The sequence below is a fragment of the Kogia breviceps genome, chromosome 12 (assembly GCF_026419965.1).
Source record: "Kogia breviceps isolate mKogBre1 chromosome 12, mKogBre1 haplotype 1, whole genome shotgun sequence".
In the NCBI taxonomy this organism is placed as follows: Eukaryota; Metazoa; Chordata; class Mammalia; order Artiodactyla; family Physeteridae; genus Kogia; species Kogia breviceps.
The window spans coordinates 35,564,483-35,586,102 of record NC_081321.1 but is presented as its reverse complement, the minus strand read 5'-3'; the positions used below and the strand labels follow the sequence as shown (position 1 = coordinate 35,586,102).

At 39.0% G+C, this 21,620-nt stretch overlaps 1 protein-coding gene across 4 annotated transcripts in view; it reads left to right on the top strand.

Moving 5' to 3' along the window:
• Positions 1–21,620, top strand: part of NELL2 (neural EGFL like 2) — a 443,340-nt gene that overhangs the window by 143,978 nt on the left and 277,742 nt on the right. For all 4 annotated transcript variants that reach the window (XM_067009131.1, XM_067009130.1, XM_059081587.2 and 1 more), the window contains exon 5: positions 21,425–21,598. In XM_067009131.1, the coding sequence (XP_066865232.1) occupies positions 21,425–21,598 (174 nt within the window). The remainder of the gene's footprint in view (positions 1–21,424; positions 21,599–21,620) is intronic.

The window sequence follows — 21,620 nt, the reverse complement described above, 5'->3', positions numbered from 1 at the left end:
ACAACAACAGTGAGAGGCCCGCATATGGCAAAAAAAAAAAAAAAAGCCATTGATAATTTGATAGGGATTGCATTGATCTGTAGATTGCTTTGGGTGGTAGAGTCATTTTCAGAAAATTGATTCTTTGAATCCAAGAACATGGTATATCTCTCCATCCGTTGGTATCATATTTAATTTTTTTCATCTGCGTTTTATAGTTTTCTGCATACAGGTCTTTTGTCTCCCTAGGTAGGTTTATTACTAGGTATTTTATTCTTTTTGTTGCAGTGGTAAATGGGAGTGTTTCCATAATTTCACTTTCAGAATTTTCATCATTAGTGTATAGGAATGCAAGAGATTTCTGTGCATTAATTTTGTATCCTGCAACTTTACCAAATTCATTGATTAGCTCTAGTAGTTTTCTGGTGGCATCTTTAGGATTCTCTATGTATAGTATCATGTCATCTGCAAACAGTGACAGTTTTACTTCTTTTCCAATTTGTATTACTTTTATTTCTTTTTCTTCTCTGATTGCTGTGGCTAGGACTTCCAAAACTATGTTGAATAATAGTGATGAGAGTGGGCAACCTTGTTTTATTCCTGATCTTAGAGGAAATGCTTTCAGTTTTTCACCATTGAGAATGATGTTATCTGTGGGTTTGTCATACATGGCCTTTATTATGTTGAGGTATGGTCCCTTCTATGCCCACTTTCTGGAGAGTTTTTATCATAAATGGGTGTTGAATTTTGTCAAAAGTGTTTTCTGCATCTATTGAGATGATCATATGGTTTTTATTCTTCAATTTGTTAATATGGAGCATCACATTGATTGATTTGCGTATATTGCAGAATCCTTGCATCCCTGGGATAAATCCCACTTGATCATGGAGTTTGATCCTTTTAATCTGTTGTTGGATTCTGTTTGCTGGTATTTTGTTGGGTATTTTTGCATCTATATTCATCAATGATGTTGGTCTGTAGTTTGCTTTTTTTGTAGTATCTTTGTCTGGTTTTGGTTTCAGGGTAATGGTGGCCTCATAGAATGAGATTGGGAGTATTCCTTCCTCTGCAATGTTTTGGAAGAGTTTGAGAAGGATGGCTGTTAGCTCTTCTCTAAATGTTTGATAGAATTCACCTGTGAAACCATCTGGTACTGTACTTTTGTTTGTTGCAAGATTTTTAATCACAGTTTCAATTTCATTACTTGTGATTGGTCTGTTCATATTTTCTGTTTCTTCCTGGTTCAGTCTTGGAAGGTTATACCTTTCTAAGAATTTGTCCATTCTTCCAGGTTGCCCATTTTATTGGCATAGAGTTGTTTGTAGTAGTCTCTTAGGATGCTTTCTATTTCTGCAGTGTGTGTTGTAACTTCTCCTTTTTCATTTCTAATTTGATTGATTTGAGTACTTTCCCTCTTTTTCTTGATGAGTCTGACTAATGGTTTATCAATTTTGTTTATCTTCTCAAAGAACCAGATTTTACTTTTATTGATCTTTGCTATTGTTTTCTTTGTTTCTATTTCATTTACTTCTGCTCTGGTCTTTATGATTTCTTTCCTTCTGCTAACTTTGGGGATTTTTTGTTCTTCTTTCTCTACTTCCTTTAGGTGTAAGTTTAGATTGTTTACTTGAGATTTTTCTTGTTTCTTGAGGTAGGCTTGTATAGCTAAAACTTCCCTCTTAGAACTGCTTTTGCTGCATTCCATAGGTTTTGGATTGTCATGTTTTCATTGTCATTTGTGTCTGTTAATTTTTCGATTTCCTCTTTGATTTCTTCAGTGATCTATTGGTTATTTAGTAACATATCGTTTAGCCTCCATGTGTTTGTGCTCTTTACATTTATTTCCATGTAATTCATTTCTAATCTAATAGCATTGTGGTCAGAAAAAATGCTTGATATGATTTCAATTGGCTTAAATTCACTGAGCCTTGATTTGTGACCCAAGATGTGATCTGTCCTGGAGAATGTTCCATGCGTACTTGAGAAGAAAGTGTAATCTGCTGTTTTTGGATGGATTATCCTATAAATATCAATTAAATCTATCTGGTCTATTGTGTCATTTAAAGCTTCTGTTTCCTTATTTATTTTCATTTTGGATGATCTGTCCATTGGTGTAATTGAGGTGTTAAAGTACCCCACTATGGTTGTGTTACTGTCTATTTCCTCTTTTATAGCTGTTAGCAGTTGCCTTATGTATTGAGGTGCTCCTATGTTGGGTGCACATATATTTATAATTGTTATATCTTCTTCTTGGATTGATCCCTTCATCATTATGTCGTGTCCTTCCTTGTCTCTTGTAACATTCTTTATTTTATTGTCTATTTTACCTGACACGAGTATAGCTACTCCAGCTTTCTTTTGATTTCCGTTTGCATGGAACATCTTTTTCCATCCCCTTACTTTTAGTCTGTATGTGTCCCTAGGTCTGACGTGGGTCTCTTGTAGACAGCATATATATGGGTCTTGTTTTTGTATCCATTCAGCAAGCCTGTGTCTTTTGATTGGAGCATTTAACCCATTCACAGTAAGGTAATTATCGATATATACGTTCCTGTGACCATTTTCTTAATTGTTTTGGGTTTATTTTTGTAGGTCCTTTTCTTATCTTGTGTTTCCCACTTAGAGAAGTTCCCTTAGCATTTGTTGTAGAGCTGGTTTGGTGGTGCTGAATTCTCTTAGCTTTTGCTTGTCTGTAAAGCTTTTGATTTCTCCATTGAATCTAAATGAGATCCCTGCTGGGTAGAGTAATCTTGGTTGTAGTTTCTTCCCTTTCATCTGTTTAAATATGTCATGCCACTCCCTTCTGGCTTGTAGAGTTTCTGCTGATAAATCAGCTGTTAACCTTATGGGAGTTCCCTTGTATGTTATTTGTCATTTTCCTTTGTTGCTTTCAGTAATTTGCCATTGTCTTTAATTTTTGCCAATTTGATTACTATGTGTCTCGGTGTGTTTCTCCTTGGGATTATCCTCTATTGGACTCTCTACACTTCCTGGACTTGGGTGGCTATTTCCTTTCCCATGTTAGGGATGTTTTTGAGTATAATCTCTTCAAATATTTTCTCTGATCCTTTCTCTCTCTCTTCTCCTTCTGGGACCCCTATAATGTGAATGTTTTTGCGTTCAGTGTTGTCCCAGAGGTCTCTTAGGCTGTCTTCATTTCTTTTCATTCTTTTTTCTTTATTCTGTTCCGCAGCAGTGAATTCCACTATTCTGTCTTCCAGGTCACTTATCCGTTCTTCTGCCTCAGTTATTCTGCTATTGATTCCTTCTAGTGTATTTTTCATTTCTGTTATTGTATTGCTCATCTCTGTTTGTTTGTTCTTTAATTCTTCTAGGTCTTTGTTAAACATTTCTTGCATCTTCTCGATCTTTGCCTTCATTCTTTTTCTGAGCACCTGGATCATCTTCACTATCATTATTCTGAATTCTTTTTCTGGAAGGTTGCCTATCTCCACTACATTTAATTGTTTTTCTGGGGTTTTATCTTGTTCCTTCATCTCGTACATAGCCCTCTGCTTTTTCATCTTGTCTATCTTTATGTGAATGTGGTTTTTGTTCCACAAGCTGCAGAATTGTAGTTCTTCTTGCTTCTGCTGTCTGCCCTCTGGTGGATGAGGCTATCTAAGAGGCTTGATGGGAGGGACTGGTGATGGGTAGAGCTGACTGTTGCTCTGGTGGGCAGAGCTCAGTAAAACTTTAATCCACTTGACCCCTGATGGGTGGGGCTTGGTTCCCTTTCCATCCCTGTTGGTTGTTTGGCCTGAGGCAACCCAACACTGCAGCCTACCTGGGCTCTTTGCTGGGGCTAATGGCAGACTCTGGGAGGGCTCACACCAAGGAGTACTTCCCAGAACTTCTGCTGCCAGTGTCCTTGTCCTCATGGTGAGCCACAGCCACCCCCCGCCTCTGTAGGAGACCCTCCAACACTAGCAGGTAGGTCTGGTTCAGTCTCCCCTCGGGTCACTGCTCCTTCCCCTGGGTCCCGATGCGTACACTACTTTGTTTGTGCCCTCCAAGTGTGGAGTCTGTGTTTCCCCCAGTCCTGGCAAAGTCCTGCAATCGATTCCCACTAGGCTTCAAAGTCTGATTCTCTAGGAATTCCTCCTCCTGTTGCCGGACCCCAAGGTTGGGACGCCTGACGTGGGGCTCAGAACCTTCACTCCAGTGGGTGGACTTCTGTGGTATAAGTGTTCTCAAGTCTGTGAGTCACCCACCCATCAGTTATTTGATTTTACTGTGATTTCTCCCCTCCTACCATCTCATTGTGGCTTCTCTGTTGTCTTTTGTTGTGGGGTATCTTTTTTGGTGAGTTCCAGTGTCTTCCTTTTGATGATTTCCCAGCAGCTAGTTGTGATTTGGTGTTCTTGCAAGAGGGAGTGAGAGCACGTCCTTCTACTCCACCATCTTGGTTCCTCCTCCCTTTATTTTGTTAATATGTAGTGAATTAATTTGATTGATTTCTAAAATGTTAAACCAACATTAAATTTCTGATATAAGTCCCACTTAGTTATGATGTATTATTCTTGTTTTGTATTACTAGATTATATTTGCTAATGTTTGTTCAGGCCTTTTACGTGTATTCTTATGAAATAAATTGGTTTGTAGTTTCCCTTTCTTGTAATGTCTTTGTCAGGTTTTTGCCTCATAGAATATGTTAGGATGTGTTCCCTTTTTGGTAATCTGGAAGAATTTGTGGAAGATTGGTGTTACTTTCTCCTTAAAGTATTCAAAAGAGTTCACTGATCTAGTCATCTGAGACTGGATTAATGTTTGTGGGATGATTTTAATTACAATTATCCTTCTTTCTAGGTTTAGTGTCCATAGCCCTGACAATGGCCAGCATTCTAAACTGTGTATTAAATTGCATTTCCTCTCAGGGCATTGCTTCAAGAATTCACTTCTTCTTTTTCACTATTACTTTGTACTTTCTCTATCGGATAGTTCCATAAGCATATAAATATGCTATAATATTTATAGTCTGAAAAGCAAGCCAAATGTAAATCCCTCTATTGACCTTACCTATTCAACTACTGTTCCTCTGTTTCCCTTTGGTTGTCTCCAGTTCCCCTCCTCTCACTCTTTATTGGACCCTACTCTCTCTGCTTCACTGAAAATGTACTTGTCAAGGTTATCACTGATGTCCATCTTGCAAAGTCCATTCTCCAATTCTGAGTCCTCATCCTATTGGACTTTGATTATTCCATCCTTCCAAACTCTTTTCTTGAGCTCCCACTTTTCTGGTTTTATTCCTCGGTCTCCTGGCTCCTTCCTCCTCACACCCCTGACATCTGGATGTAGGACTGTTCTAAGGCTTGATGCCCAGACTTCTTCCCCATGTTCACTTAATTCCTAAGTGATCTCATACTGTCTAAGGGCTTTAATTCCCATCGCTATGATACAATGGATTATTAATTTTTTCTCTTATCTTGACCTTTGCCCTTGGACTCCAAACTTGTATATCCAACAGCTCACCTGCATCTTCACTTGCATAAGTTGGAATATCAAACTGTGCATGTCAGAAGTCAAACTCATCATCCTCTTCCTTAAACTTGCTCTTCATTCAGTGTTCTCCATCTCAGTAAATGGAAACTGCTTTCTTCTAGTTGTGCAGGCTAAAAACCCTGAAGTGTTTCTTGATTTCTCTCCCACTGCACATTTAATCCTGAGAAAATCTTTTCACCCTTTTCACCACCTTCCCTGGTCCAAGGTACCTCTAGCAGTAATGTTCAAACTCATCTCCTTGATTTAGCCCTTGTAATCTCCCACCCTTCATACAGTTTATTTCCGACACTGCAGCCAAAATGATTATATTAAAACTCCGTTCAAAAAACCCTCCCATGGCTTTCTACCTACAGCAGCCAAAGTTATTTTTTAGACCCTTAGCCCATAAAAGGTCTTCCTCTCTGCTTTCTGATGCCTTTTTGACCTAATTTCCTCCTATTCTGACCCTTCCTCATTCCACTCTAGCCACACAGGCGTCAGTGATATTCCTTGAATTTGCCAGGCAGGCTTCTGCCTCAGGGTCATTGCTCTTTTTCAGGGCTTCACTACACGTCACTTCTTCAATAAGGCTTTCTTCAAACATCCTGTTTTAGATATCATCTTACCATACTCCTTAGCCTCCTTCCCCACTTTAATTTGCTTCATAGATTTTATCACCATGTAACCCGTTTATTTGATATATTTTATTAATTTACTTTATTTTAATATAAATTCAAGGAGAGCTGGTATTTTTATCTCTTTCGTTCTCTTCTCTATCCCCAGAACCTAGAACAGAGCCTAGGACAAATAGACATTCAGAAAATATTTGTTGAATGAATAAATGAGTGAGTAGTGAATGAATATAAGAAATCCCTTTGAAATGTGTATGCCATTTGAATCAGCAATTTAGTTAAAATAATTTATTCTAAGAAGGAAATTGTGCAGGTGCACAAAGAAACATGTATTGAAATATTTTTATTAAGAATGAAAAACTGGGGAATTCCCTGGCAGTCCAGTGGTTAGGACTCAGTGCTTTCACTGCTGTGGCCTGGGTTCGATCCCTGGTCAGGGAACTGTAATCCCACAAGCCACATGGCATGGCCAAAAAAAAAAAAAGAAGAAAAATCAGAAACAGCAATAGGAAATTGGATGTTAACTAGATCATGGCACAGCTATACTATGAAATACCATGCTTCCATTAAAAAGGGTGTGACTTTACTTTTATTGACTTGGAAAGATGTTCACAGTGTATGGTTAAGTGAAGAAGACTGCAAAGGATACATGCAAAAATATTATATTGATCATCTCTTGCCAGCAGGACCATTAGTGATCTTACTTATCTTCTTCATGTTTTGTGTATTTTCTGAATTTTTGTATTTTTATAACCAATTATTTTATATCAGGAAAATTGTATACATATATAAAACCAAGTTGTCAAATTTTTCACAAGTAGCCATATTCTGCTTGGTCTTCCCACAAGGCAAGAATGCTTAGCTTGGAGTCCATGAATGGACCTCACGGGATCTGTGAACCCCTTGTCAAATCTGTAAGCCAGATTTTCTATGAACTTGCATGTGTGCATTTTCAGATCATCACAGCAATCCGTATTCCCTAGTTGATCTTCCTCAACCATACAACAGTGTGTTCCTGGGTTCATTCTTGATAAAGTAGGGAAGACTCATCTTCTTTGAGTCTGCCTCTTCTTTGAATGCTTTCTCTTCCGTCTTTCACTAATTTCCACCTGCTTGGTCTCCGTCACAACTAAGTGAACGGAGGTTATGAGAGGGCATAGCATTCAGTAGGTACTACCCTTTATCCAACAACATTTCAACTTGACTTTCACGCATACCCTGTTCTGCGGAGTGAGTACCCACTTACTACCAGTGCTTTATCACATCTGTTCTTTCTCCATCCTTGTATAACACCGTTCTCAAAGTGATATTTAAAAAGTACTCATGATGTCACTAAATTGTCCTCCCCTCCAGGATCATAGCTCAAAGTGTTGTTTCTTAGATTTTTTTGTGTGTCATGCTAGTAATAAATTACCTCCATTTCATGAATGGCCACTTTCCCTTTTATTTTATTGTAAACTCAGTTATGTGGGGTAATAAGATGGAGAGATTGTTATTCAAGCCCTCATGTATGATGCCAGCGCTTCAATCATGAAACAATTCCATTTGCTACTGCTGTTTCCTTTTGGTGATATAATTTTGCTTCCCAGCTATATTATTCATGAAGCAACTTTGTTACTCTCACTGATCTAGCTACATTCCTCTTCTTGCAGCAAGATTTTTATAGTAGTATTATTATTAGTTTTGAAATGGCTAAACATTTTTCAGTTAATAGTAAGTTTATTATTGAGGATCTCCAAGCTTCACTGTTGTTCGGCCTTATTCATTGCCATATTCTCAGTTCCCATAGTAAATATTTGCTGGAATAAATGAACAAATAAATCATAGTTTAAAAAACCATCTTCCCTTTATGTTTTAATATAAGTAAGGTCTTTGTTTTATAAAAATGAAATGATCGGCTTTAGGAAGTCATGAATAATTGGTCACCAGATGAATTCAAACAAACTGCATGACCATGTGATGGGAATATCATAGATGAGATGCAAACATCATTATTTGGGTAGATTCGCACTAAATTACTTTCTGTCTGATATTCATGTTTAAGTTAAAATCAACCCTGAAAATTTGCTGATGTTTAAATAACATGCATAAATATGTCATAGGAAATATAAATCATAATCATGATGTGTATGGAGTGCTTACTCTTTATCAGGAACTGTGTAAAGTCCTTATAACTTATTTCATTTACAAAACAACCACATACGTTCACAACTCTTATTACCCTTATTTGATAGGGAAGGAAACTGAGGCTTGGAGAAGATTTTCAACTTGTCCAGTTGTGAACTATGGAAACAGGATTAAGACTCTGAGGTCTTTTTTTTTGTGTGTGTGTGGTACGCGGGCCTCTCACTGCTGTGGCCTCTCCCGTTGCGGAGCACAGGCTCCGGACGCGCAGGCTCAGCGGCCACGGCTCACGGGCCCAGCCGCTCCGCGGCATGTGGGATCTTCCCGGACCGGGGCACGAACCCGTGTCCCCTGCATCGGCAGGCGGATTCTCAACCACTGCGCCACCAGGGAAGCCCTGAGGTCTTTTAAATTGCTGAATTATACTGCCTAGCTGATGACCAAATACTGTTAAAAACTAATAAAAATAGAATCAATATGATTCTAATGAAGGATTGCAAAAGTACACCTTTTACTCCCCACTCTCCCATCTCCCTCAATACTTGAGGGAATCATTGGAAGAGGCGAGGTGAAACAGCCGTTTTCTTTCTAATAAGTGAACGCAGCAGCCTAACTTACAGTAAATTTGGCCCTACCACTGGACTTCATGTTTCATATTTTACGGGTTACACTAGAGCCCTCATAATACCAGTGCTGTCCACTTAGTTTCTATGAGAGTGGATTAATCTTCTGTTTTTATCTGCAAGTTATGCCTCCTGGTTTCTGCATTATTTCAATTAAAAATGTATTCAGCACGCTGAACTGTATGCTTTAAAACAGTAAGTTTTGGGCTTCCCTGGTGGCGCAGTGGTTGAGAATCCGCCTGCCGATGCAGGGGACACGGGTTCGTGCCCCGGTCCGGGAAGATCCCACGTGCCGCGGAGCGGCTGGGCCCGTGAGCCATGGCCGCTGAGCCTGCGCGTCCGGAGCCTGTGCTCCGCAACGGGAGAGGCCACAACAGTGAGAGGCCCGCGTACCACAAAAAAACAAAACCAAAACCAGTAAGTTTTATGTTATGAGAATTTTGTCTCAAAAAATTTTCCAAAAAATGGGTTCAAATTGCTTGTTATTTACAGAATTGGCTATAAAAAGCTGGACTTTATAAATGATGCCTAATTGGGACTATTGACAAATAATTAAAATAGTTACCATTTATTGTGTGTTTCAGATGCCAGGCTTTATATGGCTTATCCCACTGAATCCTTATTTTACAGATGAGGAAACTGAGGCAGTGAGAGGTCAGGTCATAGATGGTAGTGAGAGGCAGAGCTGGTTTTCAATTCCAAAGCCTGTGCACATAACTCCTTTGCAGTTGTACCATCCTTGAACCACACTAATGATATAGTTGGCACTAGAAGTGCCTGTGGCTTTTCTTCAAGTGACTGATTTACAACTGGGTTGTAGCTTAATGTTCTGAGGTGATTTGATCATTTTTCTATTTAAGTTTAATTTAAGGCGGCAGAAAAATTCTCATTTCATGTTGTGTGCAACCTTTTTGTCGGGTGAGACATGACCTTATTTTTATCCTTTGATCTTGAGTTATGAAGGTGGTTGTTAAAATGAGTGATGTCCTACCACTGTTGCCTATTTCTCCAAAGCCTAGTCTTAGTTTATATTTCTGCCATTGCAAAGGATATTTGATTAACAAGGGCATAAATTATTATAAAGGGTGAACTTTATTTCTGATTTTAGTTACTTCTCAAGATTATGAATAACAAATCAGGGAGACATGATATGTTGAAGTGTGACAAATTATCTTCTTGGGATTTAAAATGTGATTGCAATTTAAGGTAGTAAATGCTTATTAAACAAAAGGGAAAATAAAGGACAGTGACAGTACAAAGAAGGTTAAACTTCATACATAGTTCTATCACTCAGTTGCTTTTAAAAATGTTGATACGTTTCATTCCAATTATATATTTTCCCCATGGTCACAACTGTAATGTATTAGTTAGGGTTCTTGCTTGTAAGGTGACTTTGGGGGTGATGGACAAGCAGGATAGCTTACAGTACTGATGGGAGGCTGAGGCACCAGAATTTGGAGGAGGCAATAATCAAAAGTGCCCTGGCAGATCGGCAAACAGGAAGCAAGATGCAGAGTGACCTTAATATAGCTGACGGGGACGCTGCTGCACTGTTGCAATGTAGGGGTCCCGCCTCCCTCTCTTCCTTGCTGTGCTTCATCCAGATACCCAGTCCAAAGGAAGAGTGTCAGATTGCTAAGATGTGTCATGGACCTGTCCCTGGCTGTACTACGGGGAGGAAGACAGAGGATTTGACCTTTGCTTTTTGAAATGAAAAATATATCTAACGTGTTTTGGGCATGCCCAACAGTGTTCTGAGTGCTTTCTTAAATTAACTCGTTCCAACCCTCACAGAAGTCCTTTGAGGCAAGTGCAATTTGTATCTTTGTTTTATAGTTGGGTAACCAGATGAGGCACAGAGAGAAGTAGCTTACTGCTACCAGGAGGGCTACCAGGATGTGAAGTGGAGGTCAGGCTTTAGGGCTTGGGTGCACTGATCTGCTGAACCTTGGGGTCGGGGGATAGGTGAGGGGAGGCCACCTCCCACTTAGATGCCACCCAATGGGGGACAGGTGGAGTTCTGGAAATGAATAATACTTATTGAATACTCACCACGTGCCAGGCACACTTCTAAGTGTTTTACATCATTATTTATTTTTCTTTTCACTAGATGTTTTTTGTGTATTACATATCTATTTCATTTAAAAAAAACTGAGCGAATGATGCTGGTAAAAATGTAATTTGGGGGGCTTCCCTGGTGGCGCAGTGGTTGAGAGTCCGCCTGCCGATGCAGGGGACGCGTGTTTGTGCCCCGGTCCGGGAAGATCCCACGTGCCGCGGAGCGGCTGGGCCCGTGAGCCATGGCCGCTGAGCCTGCGCGTCCGGAGCCTGTGCTCTGCAATGGGAGAGGCCACAGCGGTGGGAGGCCCACGTACTGCAAAAAAAAAAAAAAAAAAAAAAAAAGAAAGAAAAAAATGTAATTTTTGGTAAAATATTTAACTACTGAAGCGTTGTTCTTGTTTGTGCAGCATAGTGTCAGCCTCCATTCTATTAAGGATAATTCTGGTGCCTCAAATTTAGGAATTCAATACAGGTGACAGTAATATCTAGAGGAAGAGACCAGACCGACAGCAGTGGTAGGGTTCTTGCCTCCATGTGGTAAAAGAACTGAAGGTATATAGCAGTGGGGTGATATGCTTGCTGATGTTATTTTTTTAAATGCAAATATCTCTCTATAATTATGGAACTCACTAGTTGATTAAATAATAATTACTTGTTATCAAATAATAAGATAGAAGGGACTCTGATTGGTATCTTCTGGATCAGACACCAAACAACTTCATGTTTAATTTATGCTTAATAATTTTACACATGATTTATATTCTGGATTCCTTAGTTTATTTTTTATCTTAAAATAGAATTTTACTATATATGTGTGTATATATGTATTATATTAAAGAAGTAATACATAATTAATGGAGAAAATTCAACGTTATAAAAATATTTGAGAAGGTTCTTACATCCTTGTCCCCAAATTGTACTCCCCTGAGGTAACTACTGTTAACATTTTGGCATATATCCTTCTTGATCTTTTTTTCTCTAAACACACACACACACACACACACACACACACACACACACACACACACACACACAGAGTTTTCTCAAACTAAATGGGATTCTATAGAGCTTTTTTTAGTTTAATTAATATTGATAATTAACTATGGCGTTATTTCACGTCAGAACCTCATGCTTTCAGAGAGTGCCATAGTGTTCCAGAATATGGATGTATAATTCCCCTATGAGTGGATAGTTGGTATTTTATCAGATTTTTTTTTTTTAGTGACAGTGACACCACTATCACTTTTTTTCTCCTCTACTCTCATTGGCCTTTGGTTTCATTTTCTAGTTCCTCCTCAAAATGTTAATGTGTCATTTCATCTATAATAATTCCCTGGGTAATCCCTATGCCTTCATGGCTTTCAATACAATCTCTATGTCTATGATTCCCAAGTCCTATTTCCATAATGGACCTCTCTCCATCTCAGACTGGTAGATCTAGCTGACCTCCCTACATGTCCTCTTGATTGCTCATTAGGTACTTTAAACATAACATATCTAAGTCTGCCCTCATTAGGTTTAATTACCCAGTTGGATCATGATCATATCGTAGTCTCTCAAAGTGCTCTAGCAATTGTCAGTGGTTTACGTGAAGTGGCCATGGGTGTCTGGAGCACCCGGAAACTGTATCAGAGTTGTACATATTTCCAAACATTTTAAAAATGAAAAGGCTCTCATGTTCTCCTCACTCTGTGCACTTTGCTGTTGATGTGACAAGGCATTTAAAGATGTTTCTGGCATTTTCTTTTTTTAAAAAAAATTTGTGAGATGGTGTGTTAACTCTATGGTCATTGGCTAGGAATCCCGAGTTCTCAACTGTACATATCTATAGTTTGTAAAAAGAACAAAGCAACCAAGACACACTCTTGACGCTCCTTGCTTGCATGGAGGCTGTAGGAGTGATGCCTTCTGGAGGTGCTGTAGCTCAAGGCATGCACTGTGGGGCTGGACCTGTGGACACTGCAGTGGGCATGCATTTAGCTTCAGGTTGTCTTGTTTCTGTATATAGACACATAGCGTCCTGCTGCCATTCTTAGCTGTGGAAAAGGGGGGCGTTCAGCTGACATGAGAAGTGTTTTGGATCCTTTTTGGTTGAAGTGCAGTAGTTTTCAACTGTTTGTTTTTTAAAACAAACCATAGAACTCTTCATTGTCAGCAAAGCCAAGAGCCACTGCATTGATGAAAGTTCAAGAACCTTCTGTACTAAACACGATCTGCAATATTCTGTTATTTTTTTGTATGTTTAGAATGTTGAAATGTTTTTCAAGTTAAATAAACAGTATTACATTAAAAAATCATAACATATCTAAGTTTAAAAGTTGATTCAAATTATCCTTGTTTTTCTTTTTCTTTTTTTTTTTTTTTTTGTGGTACGCGGGCCTCTCACTGTTGTGGCCTCTCCCGCTGCGGAGCACAGGCTCCGGACACGCAGGCTCAGCGGCCACGGCTCACGGGCCCAGCCGCTCCGCGGCATGTGGGATCTTCCCGGACCGGGGCACGAAGCCGTGTCCCCTGCATTGGCAGGCGGACTCTCAACCACTGCGCCACCAGGGAAGCCCGTTTTTCTTAATTTGAGAATGCCTTGATTTCTTCATCTCTGAAGGATATTTTCACTGGGTATAGGATTCTGGCCTGATAGCTTTTTCTTTCATCACATCAAAAATATTTTTCCACTTCCTTCTGACTTTCATTGTTTCTTCTGGGGAATTCACTACCATTCTAATTCTTTATTCCTATACATAATGTGTCAATTTTTTTTCTCACTGCTTTCAATATTTTTCTCTTTATTTTTAGTTTTCAGAAGTTTTGTTATGATCAGTATTTCTTTGAGTTTATCTTGTTTGGGGTTTGCACAGATTCTTGAGTCTGTGAGTTTATGTCTCTGACCAGATTTGGGGAGTTTACAGCCATTATTTCTTCAAGTACTTTTTTAGTTCATCCTCTTTCTCCTCTTTTATGGGCTCTGATTATAAATATGTTAGAACGTTTGTTATAATCTCCCAGGGCTCGGAGACTGTTCTTTTTTTTTTTTCAGTCTGTTTTGTCTCTGCTGTTCAGATTGGATAATTTTTGTTCTGTCTTCTAGTTAACTGACTCTTTTTTGGTCCCCTCCATTTTGCTGTTGAGCTTTTTATTTCAGTTATTGTATTTTTCAGTTTGAATATTTCCATTTGGTTCTTTATTTATTTGGTCCTTCTATTTCTTTACTGAGGCTTTCTAACTTTTTTTTTAATTTTTGAATTTTATTTTTTCATACAGCAAGTTCTTATTAGTTATCCATTTTATACATATTAGTGTATATATGTCAATCCCAATCTCCCAAGTCATCACACCACCACCACCACCCCCAGCAACTTTCTCCACTTGGTGTCCATACATTAGTTCTCTACATCTGTGTCTCTATTTCTGCCCTGCAAACTGGTTCATCTGTACCATTTTTCTAGGTTCCACATATATGCATTAATATACGGTATTTGTTTTTCTCTTTCTGACATACTTCACTCTGCATGACAGTCTCTACATCCATCCATGTCTCTACAAATGACCCAATTTCGTTCCTTTTTATGGCTGAGTAATATTACATTTTATATATATGTACCACATCTTCTTTATCCATTTGTCTGTCGATGGGCATTTAGGTTGCTTCCATAACCTGGTTATTGTAAATAGTGCTGCAATGAACATCGGGGTGCATGTGTCTTTTTGAATTATGGTTTTCTCTGGGTATATGCCCAGCAGTGGGATTGCTGGATCATATGGTAATTCCTATTTTTAGTTTTTAAAGGAAATTCCATACTATTCTCCATAGTGGCTATATCAATTTACATTCCCACCAACAGTGCAAGAGGGTTCCCTTTTCTGCACACCCTCTCCAGCATTTGTTGTTTGTACATTTACTGATGATGCCCATTCTGACTGGTGTGAGGTGATACCTCATTGTAGTTTTGATTTGCATTTCTCTAATAATTAGTAATGTTGAGCAGCTTTTCATGTGCTTCTTGGCCATCTGTGTATCTTCTTTAGAGAAATGTCTATTTAGGTCTTCTGCCCATTTTTAGATTGGGTTGTTTCTTTTTTTAATATTGAGCTGCATGAGCTGTTTATATATTTTGGAGATTAATCCTTTGTCCGTTTATTTGTTTGCAAAGATTTTCACCCATTCTGAGGGTGGTCCTTTTGTCTTTTATGGTTTCCTTTGCTGTGCAAAAGCTTTGAAGTTTCATTAGGTCCCATTTGTTTATATTAGTTTTTATTTCCATTACTGTAGGAGGTGGATCAAAGAAGATCTTGCTGTGATTTATGTCAAAGAGTGTTCTTCCTATGTTTTCATCTAAGAGTTTTATAGTGTCCGGTCTTACATTTAGGTCTCTAATCCATTTTGAGTTTATTTTTGTGTATGGTGTTAGGGAGTGTTCTAATTTCATTCTTTTCCATGTAGCTGTCCACTTTTCCCAGCACCACTTATTGAAGAGACTGTCTTTTCTCCATTGTATATCTTTGCCTCCTTTGTCATAGATTAGTTGACCATAGGTGTGTGGGTTTATCTCTGGTCTTTCTATTCTGTACCATTGATCTATATTTCTGTTTTTGTGCCAGCATCATATTGTCTTGACTACTGTAGCTTTGTAGTATAGTCTGAAGTCAGGGGGTCTGATTCCCTTTTTTTTTCCTCAAGACTGCTTTGGCTCTTTGGGGTCTTTTGTGTTTCCATACAAATTTTAAGATTTTTTGTTCTAGTTCTGTTAAAAATGCCATTGGTAATTTGATAGGGATTGCATTGAATCTGTAGATTGCTTTGTGTAGTATAGTCATCTTCACAATATTGATTCTTCCAAACCAAGAACATGGTATATCTCTCGATCTGTTTGTGTCATCTTTGATTTCTTTCATCAGTGTCTTATAGTTTTCTGCATACAGGTCTTTTGTCTCCCTAGGTAGGTTTATTCCCAGTTATTTTATTCTTTTTCTTGCAATGGTAATTGGGAGTGTTTCCTTCATTTCTCTTTCTGATCTTTTGTTGTTAGTGTATTGGAAAAGAAGAGATTACTGTGCATTAATTTTGTATCCTGCAACTTTACCAAATTCATTGATTAGCTCTAGTACTTTTCTGGTGGCATCTTTAGGATTCTCTTTGTATACTATCATGTCATCTGCAAACAGTGAAAATTTTACTTCTTCTTTTCCAATTTGTATTCCATTTATTTCTTTTTTGTCTCTGATTGCCATGGCTAGGACTTCCAAAACTATGTTGAATAATAGTGGCGAGAGTAGACGTCCTGTCTTGTTCCTGATCTTAGAGGAAATACTTTCAGTTTTCACCATTGAGAATGATGTTTGCTGTGGGTTTGTCATATACAGCCTTTAGTATATTGAGGTAGGTTCCCTCTGTGCCCACTTTGTGGAGAGTTTTTATCATAAATGGGTGTTGAATTTTGCCAGAAGTTTTTCTGCATCTATTGAGATGATCATATCATTTTTCTTCTTCAATTTGTTAATATGGTGTATCACATTGATTGATTTGCATATATTGAAGAATCCTTGCATCCCTGGGATAAATCCCACTTGATCATGGTGTATGATCCTTTTAATGTGTTGTTGGATTCTGTTTGCTAGTATTTTGTTGAGGATTTTTGCATCTATATTCATCAGTGATATTGGTCTGCAATTTTCCTTTTTTGTAGTATCTTTGTCTGGTTTTGGTATCAGAGTGATGGTGGCCTCATAGAATGAGTTTGGGAGTGTTCCTTCCTCTGCAATTTTTTGGAAGAGCTTGAGAAGGATGGGTGTTAGCTCTTCTAAATGTTTGATAGAATTCCCCTGTGAAGCCATCTGGTACTGGACTTTTGTTTGTTGCAAGATTTTTAATCACAGTTTCAATTTCATTACTTGTGATTGGTCTGTTCATATTTTCTATTTCTTTCTTGTTCAGTCTTCGAAGGTTATAGCTTTCTAAGAATTTGTCCATTTCTTCCAGGTTTCCATTTTATTGGCATAGAGTTGCTGGTAGTAGTCTCTTAGGATGCCTTGTATTTCTGTGGTGTGTGTTGTAACTTCTCCTTTTTCATTTCTAATTTTATTGATTTGAGTCCTCTCCCTCTTTTTCTTGATGGGTCTGGCTAATGGGTTTATCAATTTCTTTTGTTTGTTTGTTTTTGCGGTACGCGGGCCTCTCACTGTTGTGGCCTCTCCCAGATGCGCAGGCTCAGTGGCCATGGCTCACGGGCCCAGCCGCTCCACAGCATGTGGGATCTTCTCGGACCGGGGCACGAACCCACGTCCCCTGCATTGGCAGGCGGACTCTCAACCACTGCACCACCAGGGAAAACCTGGTTTATCAATTTTGTTTATCTTCTCAAAGAGCCAGCTTTTAGTTTTATTGATCTTTGCTATTGTTTTCTTTGTTTCTATTTCAGTTATTTCTGCTCTGATCTTTATGATTTCTTTCCTTCTAATAACTTTGGAGTTTGTTTGTTCTTCTTTCTCTAGTTCCTTTCTCTAGTTCCTTTAGGTGTAATGTTAGATTGTTTATTTGAGATTTTTCTTGTTTCTTTAAGTAGACTTGTAGTGCTATAAACTTCCCTCTTAAAACTGCTTTTGCTGCATCCCATAGGTTTTGGATTGTCTTTGTTCATTGTCATTTGTCTCTAGGTATTTTTTCATTTCCTCTTTGATTTCTACAATGATCTCTTGGTTATTTAGTAATGTATAAAATAACCTCCATGTGTTTGTGTTTTTTACATTTTTTTCCCTGTAATTGATTTCTAATCTAATAGCATTGTGGTCAGAAAAGATGCTTGATATGATTTCAATCTTCTTAAATTTACTAAGGCTTGATTTGTGACCCAAGATGTGATCTATCCTGGAGAACGTTCCATGCACACTTGAGAAGAAAATGTAATCTGCTGTTTTTGGATGGAATGTCCTATAAATATCAATTAAATCTATCTGATCTATTGTGTCATTTAAAGCTTGTGTTTCCTTAATAAGTTTCTGTTTGGATGATTTGTCCATTGTTGTAAGTGAGGTGTTAAAGTCCCTCACTATTATTGTGTTACTTTCGACTTCCTCTTTTATAGCTGTTAGCAGTTGCCTTATGTACTGAGGTGCTCCTCTGTTGGGTGTATATATATTTATAATTGTTATATTTCTTTTTGGATTGATCCCTTTATCATTATGTATTGTCCTCCCTTGTTTCTTGTAACATTCTTCATTTTAAAGTCTACTTTTCTGATATGAGTACTGCTACTCCAGCTTTATTTTGATTTATATTTGCATGGAATATCTTTTTCCAGCCCCTCACTTTCAGTCTGTATGTGTCCCTAGGTATAAAGTGGTTTTGTTGTAGACAGCATATATGTGGGTCTTGTTTTTGTATCCATTCAGCAAGCCTGTGTCTTTCGATTGGAGCATTTAATCCATTCACGTTTAAGGTAATTATCGATATGTATGTTCCTGTGACCATTTTCTTAATTTTTGGGGGTTTGTTTTTGTAGGTCCTTTTCTTCTCTTGTGTTTCTCACTTAGAGAAGTTCCCTTAGCATTTGTTGTAGAGCTGGTTTGCTGGTGCTGAATTCCCTTAGTTTTTGCTTGTATGTAAAGCTTTTGATTTCTCCATCAACTCTGAATGAGATACTTGCTGGGATGAGTAATCTTGGTTGTACGTTTTTCCCTTTCATCACTTTAAATATATCACGGCACTCCCTTGTGGCTTGTCGAACTTCTGCTGAGAAATCAGCTGTTAACCTTATGGACGTTCTCTTGTATGATATTTGTCATTTTCCCTTGTTGCTGTCAATAATTTTTATTTTTCTTTAAATTTTGTCAGTTTGATTACTATGTGTCTCGGTGTGTTTCTCCTTGGGTTTTTCCTGCCTGGGACTCTCTGTTTCATGGGTTTAGGTGACTATTTCCTTTCCCATGTTAGGGAAGTTTTTGACTATAATCTCTTCAAATATTTTCTGTGGTCCTTTCTCTCTCTCTTCTCCCCGGGACCCCTGTAATGTGAATGTTGTTGCATTTAATGGTGTCCCAGGGTTTCTTAGGCTGTCTTCATTTCTTTTCTTTCTTTTTTCTTTATCCTGTTCTGCAGCAGTGAATTCCACCATTCTGTCTTCCAGGTCACTTATCCGTTCTTCTCCCTCAGTTATTTTGCTATTGATTCCTTCTAGTGTATTTTTCATTTCATTTACTGTATTGTTCATCACTGTTTGTTTGTTCTTTAATTCTTCTAGATCTCTGTTAAACATTTCTTGCATCTTCTCAACCTTTGCCTCCATTCTTTTTCTGAGCTCCTGGATCATCTTCACTGTCATTATTCTGAATTCTTTTTCTAGAAGCTTGCCTATCTCCACTTCATTTTGTTGTTTTCCTGTGGTTTTATCTTGTTCCTTCATCTGGTATATAGCCATCTGCCTTTTCATCTTGTTTATCTTACTGTGAATGTGGTTTTTGTTCTACAGGCTGTAGGATTATAGTCCTTCTTGATTCAGCTGTCTGTCCTCTGGAGGATGAGGCTACTTAGAGGCTTGTGCAAGCTTCCCGATGGGATGGACTGGTGGTAGGTAGAGCTGGGTGTTGCTCTGGTGGCAGAGTTCAGTAAAACTTTAATCTGCATGTCTGCTGATGGGTGGGACTGGGTTCCCTCCCAGTTGGTTGTTTGGCCTGAGGCAACCCAACACTGGAGCCTACCTGGGCTCTTTGGTATGGGTAATGGCAGACTCTCGGAGGGCTCACACCAAGGAGTACTTCCCAGAACTTCTGCTGCCAGTGTCCTTGTCCTCATGGTGAGCCAGAGCCACCCCCCACTTCTGCAGGAGGTCCTCCAACACTAGTAGGTAGGTCTGGTTCAGTCTCCTGTGGAGTCACTGCTCCTTACCCTGGGTCCCAATGTGCATACTACTTTGTGTGTGCCCTTCAAGAGTGGAGTCTTTGTTTCCTCCAGTCCTTTCAAAGTCCTGCAATCAAATCCTGCTATCCTTCAAAGTCTGATTCTCTTGGAATTCCTCCTTCCGTTGCTGGACCCTCAGGTTGGGAAGCCTGACATGGGGCTCAGAACCTTCACTCCAGTGGGTGCACTTCTGTGGTGTAATTGTTCTCCAGTTTGTGAGTCACCCATCTGGCCATTATGGGATTTGATTTTATTGTGCTTGCGCCCCTCCTACCATCTCACTGTGGCTTCTCCTTTGTCTTTGGATGTGAGGTATCTTTTTTGGTGAGTTCCAGTGTCTTCCTGTTGATGATTGTTTAGCAGTTAGTTGTGATTCCAGTGCTCTCGCAAGAGGGAGAGCACATCCTTGTACTCCGCCATCTTGAACCAATCTCAACCTCTAACTTTTTTCATTTGTTTCAAGTGTGTTCAAATATGTTTGTAATTGCTCATTTTAATCAATGCTTCTTTAAAATTTTTGTCAGGTAATTTTCACATCTCTGTCATCTTGTGATGTTGATATCTATTGATTGTCTTTTTTCATTATATTTGAGATCTTTCTGATTCTTGGTATGGTGTTTGATTTTTGACTGAAACCTGGATATTTTTGTATAATGTTTTGAGACTTGGATTGAAACATGGATATATTTGTGTGATGTTCTGAGACTTGGATCTCATTTAAACTCCATATTTTATGTGACTTTCTCTGACAATGCACTGGCAGAGGATGAGGGGGTGTCATCTTGTTATTTCCAAGTGTAACTAGAAATCCAGGTTCCCTACTAGGCCTTCAGTTGACAATTAAGTGAGAACTTTTATTATTTCTGGGTGAGGGGGCAGAAGTTCCAACTGCCTACATGGTCTCTACCAGACACTCTGGTAGGGATGGTGTCATTATTGCAGGGTGACGGTGAAAGTTCTGACTCTCCACTAGGACTCCTTTGAGAAGGCAGTGTGCTTTGTTACTAGGGATGGAACATGGTCTCTACTGATGCCATGGTTCATCTCATTACTGGATGACAGGGTTACAGTTCTTGGCTCTCTACTTGGCCTTTGCTGGCACCACCCTGGCAGAGGTGTTGGGTACCTGATTTCTGCCTCAAGAGAGTGGAAATCTAGGCTCCCCACTTAGCCTTTGCTGACATGTTTGGCAACAGAATCACAATTTTTCCTCTGATGCTTGGCTGGAATAGAGTGGTTGTTCTCTAAAAGTTTTTGTCTTTCTGGGCCTCTCCTTTTTTGGTACTTTAGCTAGAGTGAACAGGCTTTTGAGGGGAATTGATTTGTCTGCATCCATTGGTATTTCCAGGTTGCTGGCTCCTCCAGCTCCAAGACTGGCATATATGAGGCAAGAAGAAAACCCACTTCATTCACCATTCTGTTGTTACTCGGGCCTTGAGTGCCCTTGCATTTTAAAAAAATTTTCTCCATCTTCCAGACTCTTCTTATTGTTTGTTTTATCATATACTTTTTAGTTGTACTTACTGGGAGGAATAGGAAAAGTATGTCTGTTCCATCTTTCTGGAGACAGAGGTCGTGTACATCATTTTTGAGCTTTATTTTCAATGGGCCTCATGTTCTTCTTCTTCTCTGTGCAGGTACCTGGAACTGGAAAGCAGTGGCCATCGGAATGAAGTCAGACTGCACTACCACTCTGGCAGCCACCATCCTCACACAGAAGTGTTTCCTTACATTTTGGCTGATGATAAGTGGCACAAGCTCTCCTTAGCCATCAGTGCCTCCCACTTGATTTTACACATCGACTGCAATAAGTAAGTGAAATGTTCTCGGTTC